This window comes from Bombina bombina, chromosome 2 (genome assembly GCF_027579735.1).
Source record: "Bombina bombina isolate aBomBom1 chromosome 2, aBomBom1.pri, whole genome shotgun sequence".
NCBI lineage: Eukaryota > Metazoa > Chordata > Amphibia > Anura > Bombinatoridae > Bombina > Bombina bombina.
This window is the reverse complement of record NC_069500.1, coordinates 910,292,396-910,312,317: the sequence shown is the minus strand read 5'-3', so window position 1 is coordinate 910,312,317 and position 19,922 is coordinate 910,292,396. Positions and strand designations below refer to the sequence as shown.

Here is a 19,922-nt window from a genome sequence, read left to right as displayed (position 1 = left end):
CTGCCTTGCAAAAAAACGCTATAAAGCGGTCTACAACCTAGCCATGTGGGTTTCCATATACCCAGGTCTAAACGAAAGCAATGTGCACCCACCATTGCCATCAAAAATAAAAACGTTTGCTTCACACAAAAAAACGTTAAAGGGACACTGTACCCAAATTTTTTCTTTTGTGATTCAGATAGAGCATGCAATTTTAAGCAACTTTCTAATGTACTCCTATAATCAAATTTTCTTCATTCTCTTGATATGTTTATTTGAAAAGCAAGAATTTAAGTTTAGATGCCGGCCCATTTTTGGTGAACAACCTGGGTTGTCCTTGCTGATTGGACAGCACCAATAAACAAATGCTGTCCATGGTTCTGAACCACAAATTTGCTGGCTCCTTAGCTTAGATGCCTTCTTTTTCAAATGAAGATATCAAGAGAACGAAGAAAAATTGATAACAGAAGTAAATTAGAAAGTTGCTTAAAATTGCATTCTCTATCTGAATCATGAAAGAAAAAATTTGGGTACAGTATCCCTTTAATTGTCCTCTAAACATAAAATCGTTTGCCCAACAAACATTATGTCATTAGTGTCAACCAGTTTTTCAGCCCAAAAACATACAGGTCCCAGTAATACCCTTCTATTTCACATGTAGGATTACTGCTTACTCCTTCCTTTATGGGAATACTGTTAGCCAATTCTGAAATACCAGTGTCTCTCCAGAAAAAAATGACTGAACATACCTCAATGCTTGTAGCATGAAAAACGTTCCTCACACTGAAGTTTCTTAAGTACTCATCAGCCATTCTGTGGGAACTACTCTGGATCTTAGTGACAACTGCTAAGATCATCAGTCTCCAGGCAGAAAACTTCATCCATCTGCTGCCTGGGAATAAATAGCACTCACCGGTACCATTTAAAATAAAAAAAGTCTTGCTTAAAGAAAATAAAAGCTATCATTTTATCACCTCTTTCACTTTACCCTTCCTATTACTTAGTATAGGCAAAGAGAATGACTGGGGGTGTAGTCAAGGGAGGAGCTATATAGACAGCTCTGCTGTGGTGCTCTTTGCCACTTCCTGTTAGCAGGAGGATAATATCCCACAAGTAAAGGATGAATCCGTGGACTCGTATCTAGTAGAAGAAATACATTTTGTTAAATCCTTAAAAGTATAACTTTTTCTACCATGTTTGGCTTTAAAAAAAAAAAAGGACATTACAATGCTACCTCAGCCTGCAACAGCAGATCATGCTGCATCTTTTAGAGTCTTAAATCGAAATCCAAAGAACAACAGCTTGTCAAATAAAATACATATAAAAACAGAATTTATGTTTACCTGATAAATTACTTTCTCCAACGGTGTGTCCGGTCCACGGCGTCATCCTTACTTGTGGGATATTCTCTTCCCCAACAGGAAATGGCAAAGAGCCCAGCAAAGCTGGTCACATGATCCCTCCTAGGCTCCGCCTTCCCCAGTCATTCGACCGACGTAAAGGAGGAATATTTGCATAGGAGAAATCATATGATACCGTGGTGACTGTAGTTAAAGAAAATAAATCATCAGACCTGATTAAAAAACCAGGGCGGGCCGTGGACCGGACACACCGTTGGAGAAAGTAATTTATCAGGTAAACATAAATTCTGTTTTCTCCAACATAGGTGTGTCCGGTCCACGGCGTCATCCTTACTTGTGGGAACCAATACCAAAGCTTTAGGACACGGATGATGGGAGGGAGCAAATCAGGTCACCTAGATGGAAGGCACCACGGTTTGCAAAACCTTTCCCCCAAAAATAGCCTCAGAAGAAGCAAAAGTATCAAATTTGTAAAATTTGGTAAAAGTGTGCAGTGAAGACCAAGTCGCTGCCTTACATATCTGATCAACAGAAGCCTCGTTCTTGAAGGCCCATGTGGAAGCCACGGCCCTAGTGGAATGAGCTGTGATTCTTTCAGGAGGCTGCCGTCCGGCAGTCTCATAAGCCAATCTGATGATGCTTTTAAGCCAAAAAGAGAGAGAGGTAGAAGTTGCTTTTTGACCTCTCCTTTTACCAGAATAAACAACAAACAAGGAAGATGTTTGTCTGAAATCCTTTGTAGCATCTAAATAGAATTTTAGAGCACGAACTACATCCAAATTGTGCAACAAACGTTCCTTCTTTGAAACTGGATTCGGACACAAAGAAGGCACGACTATCTCCTGGTTAATGTTTTTGTTAGAAACAACTTTCGGAAGAAAACCAGGTTTAGTACGCAAAACCACCTTATCTGCATGGAACACCAGATAAGGAGGAGAACACTGCAGAGCAGATAACTCTGAAACTCTTCTAGCAGAAGAAATTGCAACCAAAAACAAAACTTTCCAAGATAATAACTTGATATCAACGGAATGTAGGGGTTCAAACGGAACCCCCTGAAGAACTGAAAGAACTAAATTGAGACTCCAAGGAGGAGTCAAAGGTTTGTAAACAGGCTTGATTCTAACCAGAGCCTGAACAAAAGCTTGAACATCTGGCACAGCCGCCAGCTTTCTGTGAAGTAAAACAGATAAAGCAGAAATCTGTCCCTTCAAAGAACTTGCAGATAATCCTTTCTCCAAACCTTCTTGAAGAAAGGATAGAATCTTAGGAATTTTTATCTTGTTCCATGGGAATCCTTTAGATTCACACCAACATATATATTTTTTCCATATTTTATGGTAGATTTTTCTAGTTACAGGCTTTCTGGCCTGAACAAGAGTATCAATGACAGAATCTGAGAACCCTCGCTTTGATAAAATCAAGCGTTCAATCTCCAAGCAGTCAGTTGGAGTGAGGCCAGATTCGGATGTTCGAACGGACCTTGAACAAGAAGGTCCTGTCTCAAAGGTAGCTTCCATGGTGGAGCCGATGACATATTCACCAGATCTGCATACCAAGTCCTGCGTGGCCACGCAGGAGCTATCAAGATCACCGATACCCTCTCCTGTTTGATCCTGGCAACCAGCCTGGGAATGAGAGGAAACGGTGGGAACACATAAGCTAGGTTGAAGCTCCAAGGTGCTACTAGTGCATCCACTAGAGTCGCCTCGGGATCCCTGGATCTGGACCCGTAGCAAGGAACCTTGAAGTTCTGACGAGACGCCATCAGATCCATGTCTGGAATGCCCCACAATTGAGTTATTTGGGCAAAGATTTCCGGATGGAGTTCCCACTCCCCCGGATGAAATGTCTGACGACTCAGAAAATCCGCTTCCCAATTTTCCACTCCTGGGATGTGGATTGCAGACAAGTGGCAGGAGTGAGTCTCCGCCCATTGAATGATTTTGGTCACTTCTTCCATCGCCAGGGAACTCCTTGTTCCCCCCTGATGGTTGATATACGCAACAGTCGTCATGTTGTCTGATTGAAACCGTATGAATTTGGCCTTTGCTAGCTGAGGCCAAGCCTTGAGAGCATTGAATATCGCTCTCAGTTCCAGAATATTTATCGGGAGAAGAGATTCTTCCCGAGACCAAAGACCCTGAGCTTTCAGGGGTTCCCAGACCGCGCCCCAGCCCACCAGACTGGCGTCGGTCGTGACAATGACCCACTCTGGTCTGCGGAAGCTCATCCCTGTGACAGGTTGTCCAGGGTCAGCCACCAACGGAGTGAATCTCTGGTCCTCTGATCTACTTGTATCGTCGGAGACAAGTCTGTATAATCCCCATTCCACTGACTGAGCATGCACAGTTGTAATGGTCTCAGATGAATTCGCGCAAAAGGAACTATGTCCATTGCCGCGACCATCAAACCTATTACTTCCATGCACTGCGCTATGGAAGGAAGAAGAACAGAATGAAGTACTTGACAAGAGCTTAGAAGTTTTGATTTTCTGGCCTCTGTCAGAAAAATCCTCATTTCTAAGGAGTCTATTATTGTTCCCAAGAAGGGAACTCTTGTTGACGGAGATAGAGAACTTTTTTCTACGTTCACTTTCCACCCGTGAGATCTGAGAAAGGCCAGGACAATGTCCGTATGAGCCTTTGCTTGTGGTAGGGACGACGCTTGAATCAGTATGTCGTCCAAGTAAGGTACTACTGCAATGCCCCTTGGTCTTAGCACCGCTAGAAGGGACCCTAGTACCTTTGTGAAAATTCTTGGAGCAGTGGCTAATCCGAATGGAAGTGCCACAAACTGGTAATGCTTGTCCAGAAAGGCGAACCTTAGGAACCGATGATGTTCCTTGTGGATAGGAATATGTAGATACGCATCCTTTAAATCCACCGTGGTCATGAATTGACCTTCCTGGATGGTAGGAAGAATTGTCCGAATGGTTTCCATTTTGAACGATGGAACCTTGAGAAATTTGTTTAGGATCTTGAGATCTAAGATTGGTCTGAATGTTCCCTCTTTTTTGGGAACTATGAACAGATTGGAGTAGAATCCCATCCCTTGTTCTCCTAATGGAACAGGATGAATCACTCCCATTTTTAACAGGTCTTCTACACAATGTAAGAATGCCTGTCTTTTTATGTGGTCTGAAGACAATTGAGACCTGTGGAACCTCCCCCTTGGGGGTAGCTCCTTGAATTCCAGAAGATAACCTTGGGAGACTATTTCTAGCGCCCAAGGATCCAGAACATCTCTTGCCCAAGCCTGAGCGAAGAGAGAAAGTCTGCCCCCCACCAGATCCGGTCCCGGATCGGGGGCCAACATCTCATGCTGTCTTGGTAGCAGTGGCAGGTTTCTTGGCCTGCTTACCTTTGTTCCAGCCTTGCATTGGCCTCCAGGCTGGCTTGGTTTGAGAAGTATTACCCTCTTGCTTAGAGGATGTAGAACTTGGGGCTGGTCCGTTTCTGCGAAAGGGACGAAAATTTGGTTTATTTTTAGCCTTAAAAGACCTATCCTGAGGAAGGGCGTGGCCCTTACCCCCAGTGATATCTGAAATAATCTCTTTCAAGTCAGGGCCAAACAGCGTTTTCCCCTTGAAAGGTATGTTAAGCAATTTGTTCTTGGAAGACGCATCCGCTGACCAAGATTTTAGCCAAAGCGCTCTGCGCGCCACAATAGCAAACCCCAAATTTTTTGCAGCTAATCTAGCCAATTGCAAAGTGGCGTCTAAAGTAAAAGAGTTAGCCAATTTAAGAGCATGAATTCTGTCCATAATCTCCTCATAAGAAGAATCTTTATTGAGCGACTTTTCTAGTTCATCGAACCAGAAACACGCTGCTGTAGTGACAGGAACAATGCATGAAATTGGTTGTAGAAGGTAACCTTGTTGAACAAACATCTTTTTAAGCAAACCCTCTAATTTTTTATCCATAGGATCTTTGAAAGCACAACTATCTTCTATAGGGATAGTAGTGCGTTTGTTTAGAGTAGAAACCGCCCCCTCGACCTTGGGGACTGTCTGCCATAAGTCCTTTCTGGGGTCGACCATAGGAAACAATTTCTTAAATATAGGGGGAGGGACAAAAGGTATGCCGGGCCTTTCCCATTCTTTGTTTACAATGTCCGCCACCCGCTTGGGTATAGGAAAAGCTTCGGGGGGCCCCGGGACCTCTAGGAACTTGTCCATCTTACATAATTTCTCTGGAATGACCAAATTGTCACACTTATCCAGAGTAGATAACACCTCCTTAAGCAGAGCGCGGAGATGTTCCAATTTAAATTTGAATGTAATCACATCAGGTTCAGCTTGTTGAGAAATTTTCCCTGAATCTGAAATTTCTCCCTCAGACACAACCTCCCTGGCCCCCTCAGACTGGTGTAGGGGCATGTCAGAACCATTATCATCAGCGTCCTCATGCTCTTCAGTATTTTCTAAAACAGAGCAGTCGCGCTTTCGCTGATAAGTGGGCATTTTGGCTAAAATGTTTTTGATAGAATTATCCATTACAGCCGTTAATTGTTGCATAGTAAGGAGTATTGGCGCACTAGATGTACTAGGGGCCTCCTGTGTGGGCAAGACTGGCGTAGACGAAGGAGGGGATGATGCAGTACCATGCTTACTCCCCTCACTTGAGGAATCATCTTGGGCATCATTTTCTCTAATTTTTTTGTCACATACATCACATCTATTTAAATGAGAAGGAACCTTGGCTTCCTCACATACAGAACATAGTCTATCTGATAGTTCAGACATGTTAAACAGGCATAAACTTGATAACAAAGTACAAAAAACGTTTTAAAATAAAACCGTTACTGTCACTTTAAATTTTAAACTGAACACACTTTATTACTTAATATGTGAAAAAGTATGAAGGAATTGTTCAAAATTCACCAAAATTTCACCACAGTGTCTTAAAGCCTTAAAAGTATTGCACACCAAATTTGAATGCTTTAACTCTTAAAATAACGGAACCGGAGCCGTTTTTATATTTAACCCCTATACAGTCCCTGGTATCTGCTTTGCTGAGACCCAACCAAGCCCAGAGGGGAATACGATACCAAATGACGCCTTCAGTAAGCTTTTTCTATGTATCTGAGCTCCTCACACATGCATCTGCATGCCTTGCTTCCCAAAAACAACTGCGCATTAGTGGCGCGAAAATGAGGCTCTGCCTATGATTAGAGAAGGCCCCCAGAGAAAAAGGTGTCCAATACAGTGCCTGCCGGTTATTCAACATAATTCCCAAGAATAAAATAACTCCTCAAAGCTATAAACTATTAAAAATGCTTATAAATCAATTGTTTTAGCCCAGAAAAATGTCTACCAGTCTTTAAAGCCCTTGTGAAGCCCTTTATTCTTATTTAATAAAAATGGCTTACCGGATCCCATAGGGAAAATGACAGCTTCCAGCATTACCAAGTCTTGTTAGAAATGTGTCATACCTCAAGCAGCAAAAGTCTGCTCACTGTTTCCCCCAACTGAAGTTAATTCCTCTCAACAGTCCTGTGTGGAAACAGCCATCGATTTTAGTAACGGTTGCTAAAATCATTTTCCTCTTACAAACAGAAATCTTCATCTCTTTTCTGTTTCAGAGTAAATAGTACATACCAGCACTATTTTAAAATAACAAACTCTTGATTGAAGAATAAAAACTACATTTAAACACCAAAAAACTCTAAGCCATCTCCGTGGAGATGTTGCCTGTACAACGGCAAAGAGAATGACTGGGGAAGGCGGAGCCTAGGAGGGATCATGTGACCAGCTTTGCTGGGCTCTTTGCCATTTCCTGTTGGGGAAGAGAATATCCCACAAGTAAGGATGACGCCGTGGACCGGACACACCTATGTTGGAGAAATACATTTTACCTGAGGAAAAAAAAAGAGACTGCAGATTCAGAATATAAATAGAACTTTATGTATTTTTTCAAATCAAAACAGGCACTTGGTGCTTAATAATATACTTTTTTGCAACTGAAATTTTTTTTATGAATTTACAGAGGTTTAAATACAGTATTTTTTGTTATCAGTAGGTTAATTCAGTTTGTTTACAGTACTGTGTTATAACAAAGAATTAACCGAAAATACAAAAAAATTATTTATTTTCAGGTTTTTATATCTAACCAGAAAGTTTAACGTTACTAAATTTAATAAACTGAAATTATCCATAAATAATCAAGCAAGTAAAATTTACACAACCGTAGAACACTGTTAACATTATGAAATACAGCTAAGATTAAAACATGTATATATAAACAAATACACTTGCTATAAAGGGTGATTATTAATACAAAACATTCTTGCATACAGCAAATAAACTATTATTGGCTCAAATAATAGGGCATATTGAAAAGCACCGACTGACACACAGTCATAAACCTGCATTAAAAATAAATGTAAAAAAATAGTGAACTGCAAGAATTAGTAATAGCAATGCGTCCGTTACGGTTAATTAATCTCAGCTGTGTCACCAATAGAACACATATATACATGTAATATACATAAGGCTGAGGAATGACCAGATTCCATCATTCAAGCTTTAACTTAGGTGAGCTTCTTCATAAAATACAGCTTCACATAGGCAATTGTGAGGAATATAATTGTCATACAAGCTAAGGCTAAGTGGTTCTGCCACAAGCCCCATGAAGTGTAATCAATTCCTTGCATGCTCAAATATTCTTCTCCTGTGCACCTAAAAAAACAAAATAATGATGAAGAGATTAGTATTTTTTTCCAGAAAGATGAATACAAGTAGACCTCAAACTTAAAGGGATATATTAATGCATAAATATAAAAAGTTCTAATCTAAATCCATGCATTTTATTTTGCACTTGTGCTCATTGCTAATGTGTTTAAAGAGACATTATACACTAGATTTTTCTTTGCATAAATGTTTTGTAGATGATCCATTTTTATAGCCTATACAGCTTTTTTTTTTTTTTTTTTAAAATGTTCAGTTTTGCTTATTTTTAAATAACATTGCGCTGGTTTACAGACTCCTAACCAAGCCCCAAAGTTTTAGGAGAATACTGATGTATACCTACTCCAGCTTGCTCCTGTTTGTGTAAAGAATCTTTTCATATAACATAGTTAACATAGTAACATAGTAGATAAGGTTGAAAAAAGACCGAAGTCCATCGAGTTCATCCTATACAAATCTAAAAAAAAGCTCCAGTTAAGCTAAAATAACCCAACTAAAAGGTGACTCTTTTAATACTTGCAATCATATCCATGAATTTTGTTTATATACAAAAATGTATCCAGACTATTTTTAAATGTATCTAGGGTATTGGCATTACCTACCTCCTTTGGTAATGAGATAATCCCTTTATTACCCATTCCCCAGTTTTGCAAAACCAACACTGTTATATTAATACACTTTTTATTTCTGTGACTAACTTGTATCTAAGCATCTTCTGACCGCCCCTAATTACATGACTTTTAGTTGTTATCTATTGACTTGCATTTTAGCCAATTAGTGCAGTGTCTGCCACTAGCCACGGGCGTGATCACAATGCTATCTATATGGCCTACATGAGCTTGCTCTCCCCTGCTGTGAAAAGTAAATAAAATAGAGGCAGTCTTCAAGGGCTTAGAAATTATCATATGAGCCTTCCTAGGTTTAGCTTTCAACTAGAATACCAAGATAACAAAGCAAAATTGTTGATAAAAGTAAATTGGAAAGTTGTTTAAAATTACATGCCATATTTGCAAAATTATAAAGGTTTTTTTTGGACTTGACTGTCCCTTTAAGTGTTTAAACAACTTACTTCAGAATAACAACATTGTTTCTTTCATTCCAGACCGAGGATAAAACCGGAGATTGTCCCATAAATTATATATAAATTGTGTTTTCGTGCACTCAAAATAACACTATCAAGAGATGTACAAAGATGTGGGCTATATTTATATTAAAAAGGAATGATACTCCAATAAGCATATTTTAATATAGAATTTAAATATACTCGTGTTTAATCTCAAATTGTACATTTTCAATGATATTATATGTTGACCAGATACGTTTATTAATATCAGGAAATAGTGAGTATATTAAATATACAATTAAAAATATAGTAAGCTGTTAGAAATATTGATAATGAAAGTGCATTTCTATTTGTCTGCTGCCACCTATAGTTCAAAAAAATGGTATTACAACCAAAAAATATTTGGCTGCTCAGGGAGGCGTTTCCCAAATAGCCAATTGAATGTTCAGTATCCGAGGGCCAATCACAGACAGCACCGGAAGTGCGTATCCAAAACGTTCACCAATGATTACAAAATAGAGGCGGGGCTTATGACTTGAAAAGCTCAGGCATGGGAGAAAAGGGTCTTTGCTTGCTAAAATTCTGACTGATAACCTTGCTGCCTTTTGGGACACAGTCGCTATAAGCAAAAATTGGACTACCTTTTCTTATGCATATTGCAAAATACCTCTTATTTTATGAGGTGAATTGGACTTATCTGAAAAAGCTGAAACACTCAATTGGTTTATTTTGGTGATGTATATGACTTCTCTATATATATATATTTTTAATGTTTTAAATCAAGGTATTCTAAAACTATAGTTCTATCATAGTTGTGATTTAAAAGGAGAATGTATCCTTGTATTTAATATTAATTAGACCAAGTGTAGTAAGTATACTGGAATAAAATATTAATGTTTAGAATTTTTTTTGTATTTTAATATCATAAATTAATTACAGTCATTGCTATATATATATATATATATATATATATATATATATATATATATATATATATATATATATATATATATATATATATATATATATATATGTTAGAATTTGCCTTATTGTAGCTAAATAAGAGGTTATTTCAGGTCAGACAAATTGGCATATAAATTGGCTGTTTGCATTAATAATATATACAATTTCTGGTATTTTTCTAATTGAAGTTATATAGAACCATTTGTAGGCTAGGTAGCTTAATTATACGTGTCTGAAAGTTATCTTAAATCTATTAAGATCCAGTAAGATTTGTGTGAAGTATCTTGTTATATTGTTTAACTAAGCACTGTTAAGTTAGCGGTCCATATCCTGGTATTTTATTGTGTTATTTTAGTGTGATTCATTGTGGGTAAAGTTGATTTTAAAGGTATATCTTTTATGATCTGTTGTATAGAATATTGTAACGAAATAAGCGTGCATAATTGATTCATGATCTAGTCTCTATTTAAATATAACTCATTGTGTATATAAATTTAACTAATATAAGGATTTAGGAATAAATATTAATTTCAATAGTTTCGTATATACATTTTAATTGTAGGTTATTTTAAATAATAATAAATAATTCTATAACCTGATATATACCAACATTATAGTAGTGTCTATTACATGCAGTTAAATGAAAATTGTTGTATACTGTCCCTCTAAAGGGACACTGAACCCAAATTTTTTCTTTTGTGATTCAGATAGAGCATGCAATTTTAAGCAACTTTCTAATTTACTCCTATTATCAATCTTTCTTCGTTCTCTTGCTTTCTTTATTTGAAAAAGAAGGCATTTAAGCTATTTTTTTGGTTCAGAACCATGGAAAGCACCTTTTTATTTATTTATTTACGCCTATTATTAATTTTTCTTTGTTCTCTTGCTATTTTTATTTAAAAAACATAATTTATGCTTACCTGATAAATTTATTTCTCTTGTAGTGTATCCAGTCCACGGATCATCCATTACTTGTGGGATATTCTCCTTCCCAACAGGAAGTTGCAAGAGGATCACCCACAGCAGAGCTGCTATATAGCTCCTCCCCTCACTGCCATATCCAGTCATTCGACCGAAACAAGACGAGAAAGGAGAAACCATAGGGTGCAGTGGCGACTGTAGTTTAATTAAAATTTAGACCTGCCTTAAAAGGACAGGGCGGGCCGTGGACTGGATACACTACAAGAGAAATACATTTATCAGGTAAGCATAAATTATGTTTTCTCTTGTTAAGTGTATCCAGTCCACGGATCATCCATTACTTGTGGGATACCAATACCAAAGCTAAAGTACACGGATGATGGGAGGGACAAGGCAGGAACTTAAACGGAAGGAACCACTGCCTGTAGAACCTTTCTCCCAAAAACAGCCTCCGAAGAAGCAAAAGTGTCAAATTTGTAAAATTTTGAAAAGGTGTGAAGCGAAGACCAAGTCGCAGCCTTGCAAATCTGTTCAACAGAGGCCTCATTTTTAAAGGCCCAGCTGGAAGCCACAGCTCTAGTAGAATGAGCTGTAATCCTTTCAGGGGTCTGCTGTCCAGCAGTCTCATAGGCTAAGCGTATTATGCTCCGAAGCCAAAAGGAGAGAGAGGTTGCCGAAGCTTTTTGACCTCTCCTCTGTCCAGAGTAAACGACAAACAGGGCAGATGTTTGACGAAAATCTTTAGTAGCCTGTAAGTAAAACTTCAAGGCACGGACTACGTCCAGATTATGCAAAAGACGTTCCTTCTTTGAAGAAGGATTAGGACACAATGATGGAACAACAATCTCTTGATTGATATTCCTGTTAGAAACCACCTTAGGTAAAAACCCAGGTTTGGTACGCAGAACTACCTTGTCTGAATGAAAAATCAGATAAGGAGAATCACAATGTAAGGCAGATAACTCAGAGACTCTTCGAGCCGAGGAAATAGCCATCAAAAACAGAACTTTCCAAGATAAAAGTTTAATATCAATGGAATGAAGGGGTTCAAACGGAACTCCCTGAAGAACTTTAAGAACCAAGTTTAAGCTCCACGGGGGAGCAACAGTTTTAAACACAGGCTTAATCCTAACCAAAGCCTGACAAAATGCCTGGACGTCTGGAACTTCTGCCAGACGCTTGTGCAAAAGAATAGACAGAGCAGAGATCTGTCCTTTTAAAGAACTAGCTGATAAGCCTTTGTCCAAACCCTCTTGGAGAAAGGACAATATCCTAGGAATCCTAACCTTACTCCATGAGTAACTCTTGGATTCACACCAATAAAGATATTTACGCCATATCTTATGGTAGATTTTCCTGGTGACAGGCTTCCGAGCCTGTATTAAGGTATCAATGACTGAATCGGAGAAGCCACGCCTTGATAGAATCAAGCGTTCAATCTCCATGCAGTCAGTCTCAGAGAAATTAGATTTGGATGATTGAAAGGACCTTGTATTAGAAGGTCCTGCCTCAGAGGCAGAGTCCATGGTGGAAGAGATGACATGTCCACTAGGTCTGCATACCAGGTCCTGCGTGGCCACGCAGGCGCTATCAGAATCACAGATGCTCTCTCCTGTTTGATTTTGGCAATCAGTCGAGGGAGCAGAGGAAACGGTGGAAACACATAGGCCAGGTTGAAGAACCAAGGAGCTGCTAGAGCATCTATCAGCGTTGCTCCCGGGTCCCTGGACCTGGATCCGTAACAAGGAAGCTTGGCGTTCTGGCGAGACGCCATGAGATCCAGTTCTGGTTTGCCCCAACGATGGACCAGTTGAGCAAACACCTCCGGATTTAGTAGAGGGGACAAATCTGAGTAATCCCCATTCCACTGACTTAGCAAGCATAATTGCAGTGGTCTGAGATGCAGGCGCGCAAATGGCACTATGTCCATTGCCGCTACCATTAAGCCGATTACTTCCATGCACTGAGCCACTGACGGGCGTGGAATGGAATGAAGGACACGGCAAGCATTTAGAAGTTTTGATAACCTGGACTCCGTCAGGTAAATTTTCATCTCTACAGAATCTATAAGAGTCCCTAGGAAGGAGACTCTTGTGAGTGGTGATAGAGAACTCTTTTCCACGTTCACTTTCCACCCATGCGACCTCAGAAATGCCAGAACTATCTCTGTATGAGACTTGGCAATTTGAAAGCTTGACGCCTGTATCAGGATGTCGTCTAGATACGGAGCCACCGCTATGCCTCGCGGTCTTAGAACCGCCAGAAGTGAGCCCAGAACCTTTGTAAAAATTCTCGGGGCAGTGGCCAACCCGAAGGGAAGAGCTACAAATTGGTAATGCCTGTCTAGAAAGGCAAACCTTAGGAACCGATGATGATCTTTGTGAATCGGTATGTGAAGGTAGGCATCCTTTAAGTCCACTGTGGTCATGTACTGACCCTCTTGGATCATGGGTAGGATGGTCCGAATAGTTTCCATTTTGAATGATGGAACTCTGAGGAATTTGTTTAAGATCTTTAGATCCAAGATTGGTCTGAAGGTTCCCTCTTTCTTGGGAATCACAAACAGATTTGAATAAAATCCCTGTCCTTGTTCCGTCCGCGGAACTGGATGGATCACTCCCATTACTAGGAGGTCTTGCACACAGCTTAGGAATGCCTCTTTCTTTATCTGGTTTGCTGATAACCTTGAAAGATGAAATCTCCCTTGTGGAGGAGAAGCTTTGAAGTCCAGAAGATATCCCTGAGATATGATCTCCAACGCCCAGGGATCCTGAACATCTCTTGCCCACGCCTGGGTGAAGAGAGAAAGTCTGCCCCCCACTAGATCCGTTTCCAGATAGGGGGCCGTTCCTTCATGCTGTCTTGGGGGCAGCAGCAGGCTTTCTGGCCTGCTTGCCCTTGTTCCAGGACTGGTTAGGTTTCCAGGCCTGTCTGGAATGAGCAACAGTTCCCTCTTGTTTTGAAGCGGAGGAAGTTGATGCTGCTCCTGCCTTGAAATTTCGAAAGGCACGAAAATTAGACTGTTTGGCCTTTGATTTGGCCCTGTCCTGAGGAAGGGTATGACCCTTGCCTCCAGTAATGTCAGCAATAATTTCCTTCAAGCCAGGCCCGAATAAGGTCTGCCCCTTGAAAGGAATGTTGAGTAATTTAGACTTTGAAGTCACGTCAGCTGACCAGGATTTAAGCCATAGCGCCCTACGCGCCTGCATGGCGAATCCGGAATTCTTAGCCGTTAGTTTAGTCAAATGAACAATGGCATCAGAAACAAATGAGTTAGCTAGCTTAAGCGTTCTAAGCTTGTCAATAATTTCATTCAATGGAGCTGTCTGGATGGCCTCTTCCAGGGCCTCAAACCAGAATGCCGCCGCAGCAGTGCCAGGCGCAATGCATGCAAGGGGCTGTAAAATAAAACCTTGTTGAATAAACATTTTCTTAAGGTAACCCTCCAATTTTTTATCCATTGGATCTGAAAAAGCACAACTGTCCTCAACCGGGATAGTGGTACGCTTTGCTAAAGTAGAAACTGCTCCCTCCACCTTAGGGACCGTCTGCCATAAGTCCCGTGTAGTGGCGTCTATTGGAAACATTTTTCTAAATATAGGAGGTGGGGAAAAGAGCAAACCAGGTCTATCCCACTCCTTGCTAATAATTTCTGTAAGCCTTTTAGGTATAGGAAAAACGTCAGTACACACCGGCACCGCATAGTATCTATCCAGCCTACACAATTTCTCTGGAATTGCAACTGTGTTACAGTCATTCAGAGCAGCTAATACCTCCCCAAGGAATACACGGAGGTTCTCAAGCTTAAATTTAAAATTAGAAATCTCTGAATCAGGTTTCCCCGAGTCAGAGATGTCACCCACAGACTGAAGCTCTCCGTCCTCATGTTCTGCATACTGTGACGCAGTATCAGACATGGCTCTAACAGCATTTGCGCGCTCTGTATCTCTCCTAACCCCAGAGCTATCGCGCTTGCCTCTTAATTCAGGCAATCTAGATAATACATCTGACAGGGTATTATTCATGATTGCAGCCATGTCCTGCAAGGTAATCGCTATGGGCGTCCCTGATGTAATTGGCGCCATATTAGCGTGCGTCCCCTGAGCGGGAGGCGAAGGGTCTGACACGTGGGGAGAGTTAGTCGGCATAACTTCCCCCTCGACAGAACCCTCTGGTGATAATTCTTTTATAGATAAAGACTGATCTTTACTGTTTAAGGTGAAATCAATACATTTAGTACACATTCTCCTATGGGGCTCCACCATGGCTTTCAAACATAATGAACAAGTAGGTTCCTCTGTGTCAGACATGTTTAAACAGACTAGCAATGAGACTAGCAAGCTTGGAAAACACTTTAAAACAAGTTTATAAGCAATATAAAAAACGTTACTGCGCCTTTAAGAAACACAAATTTTCCCAAATTTTGAAATAACAGTGAAAAAATGCAGTTACACTAACGAAATTTTTACAGTGTATGTAATAAGTTAGCAGAGCATTGCACCCACTTGCAAATGGATGATTAACCCCTTAATACCAAAAACGGAATAACAAATGACAAAAACGTTTTTTAAACAGTCACAACAACTGCCACAGCTCTACTGTGGCTTTTTACCTCCCTCAATACGACTTTTGAAGCCTTTTGAGCCCTTCAGAGAAGTCCTGGATCATGCAGGAAGAAGCTGGATGTCTGTGTCTGTAATTTTTGCTGTGCAAAAAAACGCCAAAATAGGCCCCTCCCACTCATATTACAACAGTGGGAAGCCTCAGGGAACTGTTTCTAGGCAAAATTCAAGCCAGCCATGTGGAAAAAACTAGGCCCCAATAAGTTTTATCACCAAACATATGTAAAAAACGATTAAACATGCCAGCAAACGTTTTAAAATACACTTTTATAAGAGTATGTATCTCTATTAATAAGCCTGATACCAGTCGCTATCACTGCATTTAAGGCTTTACTTACATTACTTCGGTATCAGCAGCATTTTCTAGCAAATTCCATCCCTAGAAAAATATTTTAACTGCACATACCTTATTACAGGAAAACCTGCACGCTATTCCCCCTCTGAAGTTACCTCACTCCTCAGAATATGTGAGAACAGCAAAGGATCTTAGTTACTTCTGCTAAGATCATAGAAAACGCAGGCAGATTCTTCTTCTAAATACTGCCTGAGATAAACAGTACACTCCGGTACCATTTAAAAATAACAAACTTTTGATTGAAGAAATAAACTAAGTATAAAACACCACAGTCCTCTTACGACCTCCATCTTAGTTGAGAGTTGCAAGAGAATGACTGGATATGGCAGTGAGGGGAGGAGCTATATAGCAGCTCTGCTGTGGGTGATCCTCTTGCAACTTCCTGTTGGGAAGGAGAATATCCCACAAGTAATGGATGATCCGTGGACTGGATACACTTAACAAGAGAAAAGGGTATTGCATACACAGCTGTGTTTTCAAAGTGAGTCTCCCTCCTACTAGAAAGATCAGTTTACATGGAGTATAAACAATTACTGAGGTTTTTCCCCTCTCGATAGGTAGGCATACAGATAGATATAACTTATAATTGTCTTGCATGCTGAAGGGTTGGACTATAACTTTCTATAAACATATTTATATTATAATTTGTGAAATAACCTATGCAATATGCTTTTTACTTGCATTACATTATTGCATATACTTCTATATCTTTTGTTCTTATCTATACGTACGTGGAAAAAGGACTGGGGGTGCTGCAGTTTCCAGTAACGTCTGGTTTAGTGATGTTTTGAGAACAAAAATCCAGTCCAGTGAATTCGTTTACTTGTAGAGCCTGCAGTGGAGGGAAACATATCAGTAAGTGAATATATTCAAGACTTTTCAAGAGGCAAATTCATAGATGCTCTGAAAACAAGAGTCTTCAAGTTTGTCCTACAAAAAAGGTTTCAATGCCAATATAAACATGTTTATTATAAAGTATTATGTTTAATATGCTGGCTTTTATTGCACATATATAAAAAATTCCTTAAAGGAATAACACTTCAGATAGAACATGCATTTTTAAATTCACTTCTACTATCAAGTTTACTTTGTTCCCTTGGTATCCTTTATTGAATAGCATATGCACATATCCTCAGCAGCAGCAATGCACAACTAGGAGCTAGCTTATGATTGGTGGCTGCACAAATTTGACTCTTGTCACCAGATGTGTTCAGCTAACTCCAATTAGTGCATTTATGTTCTCTAGCTGACTTTAAACTATGAGCTTAAATCGTTTGCAGGGGATAAACACACAATCATATGCAAGCAATAGACCAATAGTAAAATAATCTAAAAAATAGAGCACATACACATATAGGGCTCATAATTTCCACTCTTTACTAGCCATTGGCGAGTGGAAATTTAATGGTGGCGAGTGAAAAATAGTGAGTGAATGTTGAATCAACATTCACTCATGGTCCGAAGTCTAATGGCGTGTTGGAAGTAGCAAATTTAGCACATTTGCAAAATGTATTTTCCTATTGCAGCACTGATAAACACACATGATGGGCTATGTGCTAACTATTATCTGAAGGGATATTATATATCCTAGAAAATGCAAGGATATGTTATTATTCTAGGGCTGAAGGGACCCCATTAGTGCTTAGACTTGTTACTTCTGAGAGGGTAAACGGCCCGGGGGCAGAGAAAGAAGAGAGATTGGAGACATAAAGTAAAAGTGGAGAAGTAGATACCTTTTCGAGAGAGTTGGAGAAAAACAATTGGAGTAAAAAGATATGAGAGTGGGGAAAGAAAGAGTGTAAAGAGAAGATATGGCCTGAGAAATGAGGGAGAAGGTAAAAAAAAAGATTGAAGATAGGAGGGAGGGGAGAAAAGAGATAGTTAAAGTGAAAGTCAATCCTAGCGTATTACAAACGCTAGGATTTACTATTGAAACAAATTAAGGGGACTTTCATTCATAAAGTATAAGATACTTCATGTAAAAAGCTCTTTTATTTGTTTCAATCAATCGCCGCTCTTAGGTCCTATAGCAGCCCACGGCTAAAACATTTTTTTCCTAAGAGGTGACGTTTTCACCTCTTAGCCAATAGCCGTGCGGTAATTCCGGCTTGGCGCCCATGGGAGCCGGATCGATCGAAACAAATAAAGGAGCTTTCTACATGAAGTATCTTATACTTCATGAATGAAAGTCCCCTTTATTTGTGTCAATAGTCAATCCTAGCATTTGTACAACGCTAGGATTGACTTTCACTTTAAGACAGAAAAGGGAGAGATGATAATTATTAAAAGAAAATCTCCAGGTCTGCTATGACCTTCCATGATTGTCAGCAACCGAAACGTTACCACAATAAATATTTAAAATTTTGTATCCAAAATCCAGTGAGTGCAGTCCTTCATTGAAACAGACTGTAAACATTACCGACTTGGCACCCTGGTTGATGACCCTATTGCATTGTGAGTGCAGACACACATGGAGGAGATTATATATATATATATATATATATATACACATACATACATACATACACACATATATATACACACACACACACACATTTATATATACACATAGACACACACATATATATATGCATATATATATATATATACATGTATATATACATGTATATATATATATATATATATATATATATATATATATATATATATATATATATATATATATACACACACACACATATAGATAGATAGATATATATATATATACACACACACACACACTAATGAAATACAAAAACAACTGTATTAAAATACGAGAATTTATACAAATTCCAATTTTTAAATAGCATTCCAAAAAGTTATAAACCCTTTACATCTCATAAACAAACATGGCATCTCCAGTCTCAATAAAAACTCAGACCCAGCTTTGAGATGATCATGTTAATGCAAAAGATCCCACTGTGATCTGTATCAACAGTGGACTATACCCAAAACAGCTCTGATGTCAACTTCAAATAAATAGTGGAACAATCTCACTAGTATAGTGTGTCGGTGTGTTATTTTCAATATTAGAAGAGGTTAGAAAAATAAATAATATGCTAAATGATATCATAAAAACACAACACTTTAGCATTAGTATTCCAAGAACAGAGCTAAAAATGTAAACACTTACTGTTAGACCATATCTGGGAATACTGAAGTACTTCAGCCAGGATAGCCAACTCATGATGGATGTCAAGTTCACCAGTAACCCTGAGAAGATCTAAAAAATGCAAAGATTCATAAATTTGGAGCAACCTGATTAACCTACACATATGGAGTACTTCTAATGTAGGTTATATTTAGGGGATTTGTAATTTCATCATGCAATTGTGTCAAGGTAGTCAGATGCTAAAAGGCAAATCTGAAATAGTGGTCTTTAAAAAACAAACAAACAAACAAAACATTTAACCAGTTAAGGGCTAGACTACAATTGGCGTACAAACTTTTGCACACAAGCTACTGTATATAGTTTCTTTTTGGCTTTTTGCGAAAATTGCGCTCGTATTACAAGTTGAAAGCAAATGCGATTTGCACTTGTTGGGTTAGCGACTTGTGTAATGGTTAGTGAGTTAAAAAAGTTGCATAAAACACAACATAAATACATTTTAAAGTACAGTTACATTCAGACACTATCTGATAAAAAAAATAGTTATAAGTTATAAGTGCTCAAATAAGGTTTAAAGGGACACTGAACTAAAAAAATTTCTTTCGTGATTCAGATAGAGCATGTCATTTTAAGCAACTTTCTGATTTACTCCTATTATCAAATTTTCTTAATTCTCTTGGTATCTTTATTTGAAATGCAAGAATGTAAGTTTAGATGCCGGACCATTTTTGGTGAACAACCTGGGTTGTTCTTGCTGATTGGTGGATAAATTCATCCACCAATACAAAAGTGCTGTCCAAATTTTTGAACCAATAACAAAGTTTAGTTGCCTTCTTTTTCAAATAAAGATAGCAAGAG

The 19,922-nt window shown here is 39.0% G+C and overlaps 1 protein-coding gene across 3 annotated transcripts in view; it reads right to left on the bottom strand.

Moving 5' to 3' along the window:
* Nucleotides 1-7,225: 7,225 nt before the first annotated feature.
* Nucleotides 7,226-19,922, bottom strand: part of ABCG2 (ATP binding cassette subfamily G member 2 (Junior blood group)) — a 409,410-nt gene continuing 396,713 nt past the window's right edge. For all 3 annotated transcript variants that reach the window (XM_053703301.1, XM_053703300.1, XM_053703302.1), the window contains 3 exons: nt 19,089-19,178; nt 16,687-16,787; nt 7,226-8,022 (listed from right to left, as the gene is read on the bottom strand). In XM_053703301.1, the coding sequence (XP_053559276.1) occupies nt 7,875-8,022; nt 16,687-16,787; nt 19,089-19,178 (339 nt within the window). In that variant the 3' untranslated portion in view covers nt 7,226-7,874. The remainder of the gene's footprint in view (nt 8,023-16,686; nt 16,788-19,088; nt 19,179-19,922) is intronic.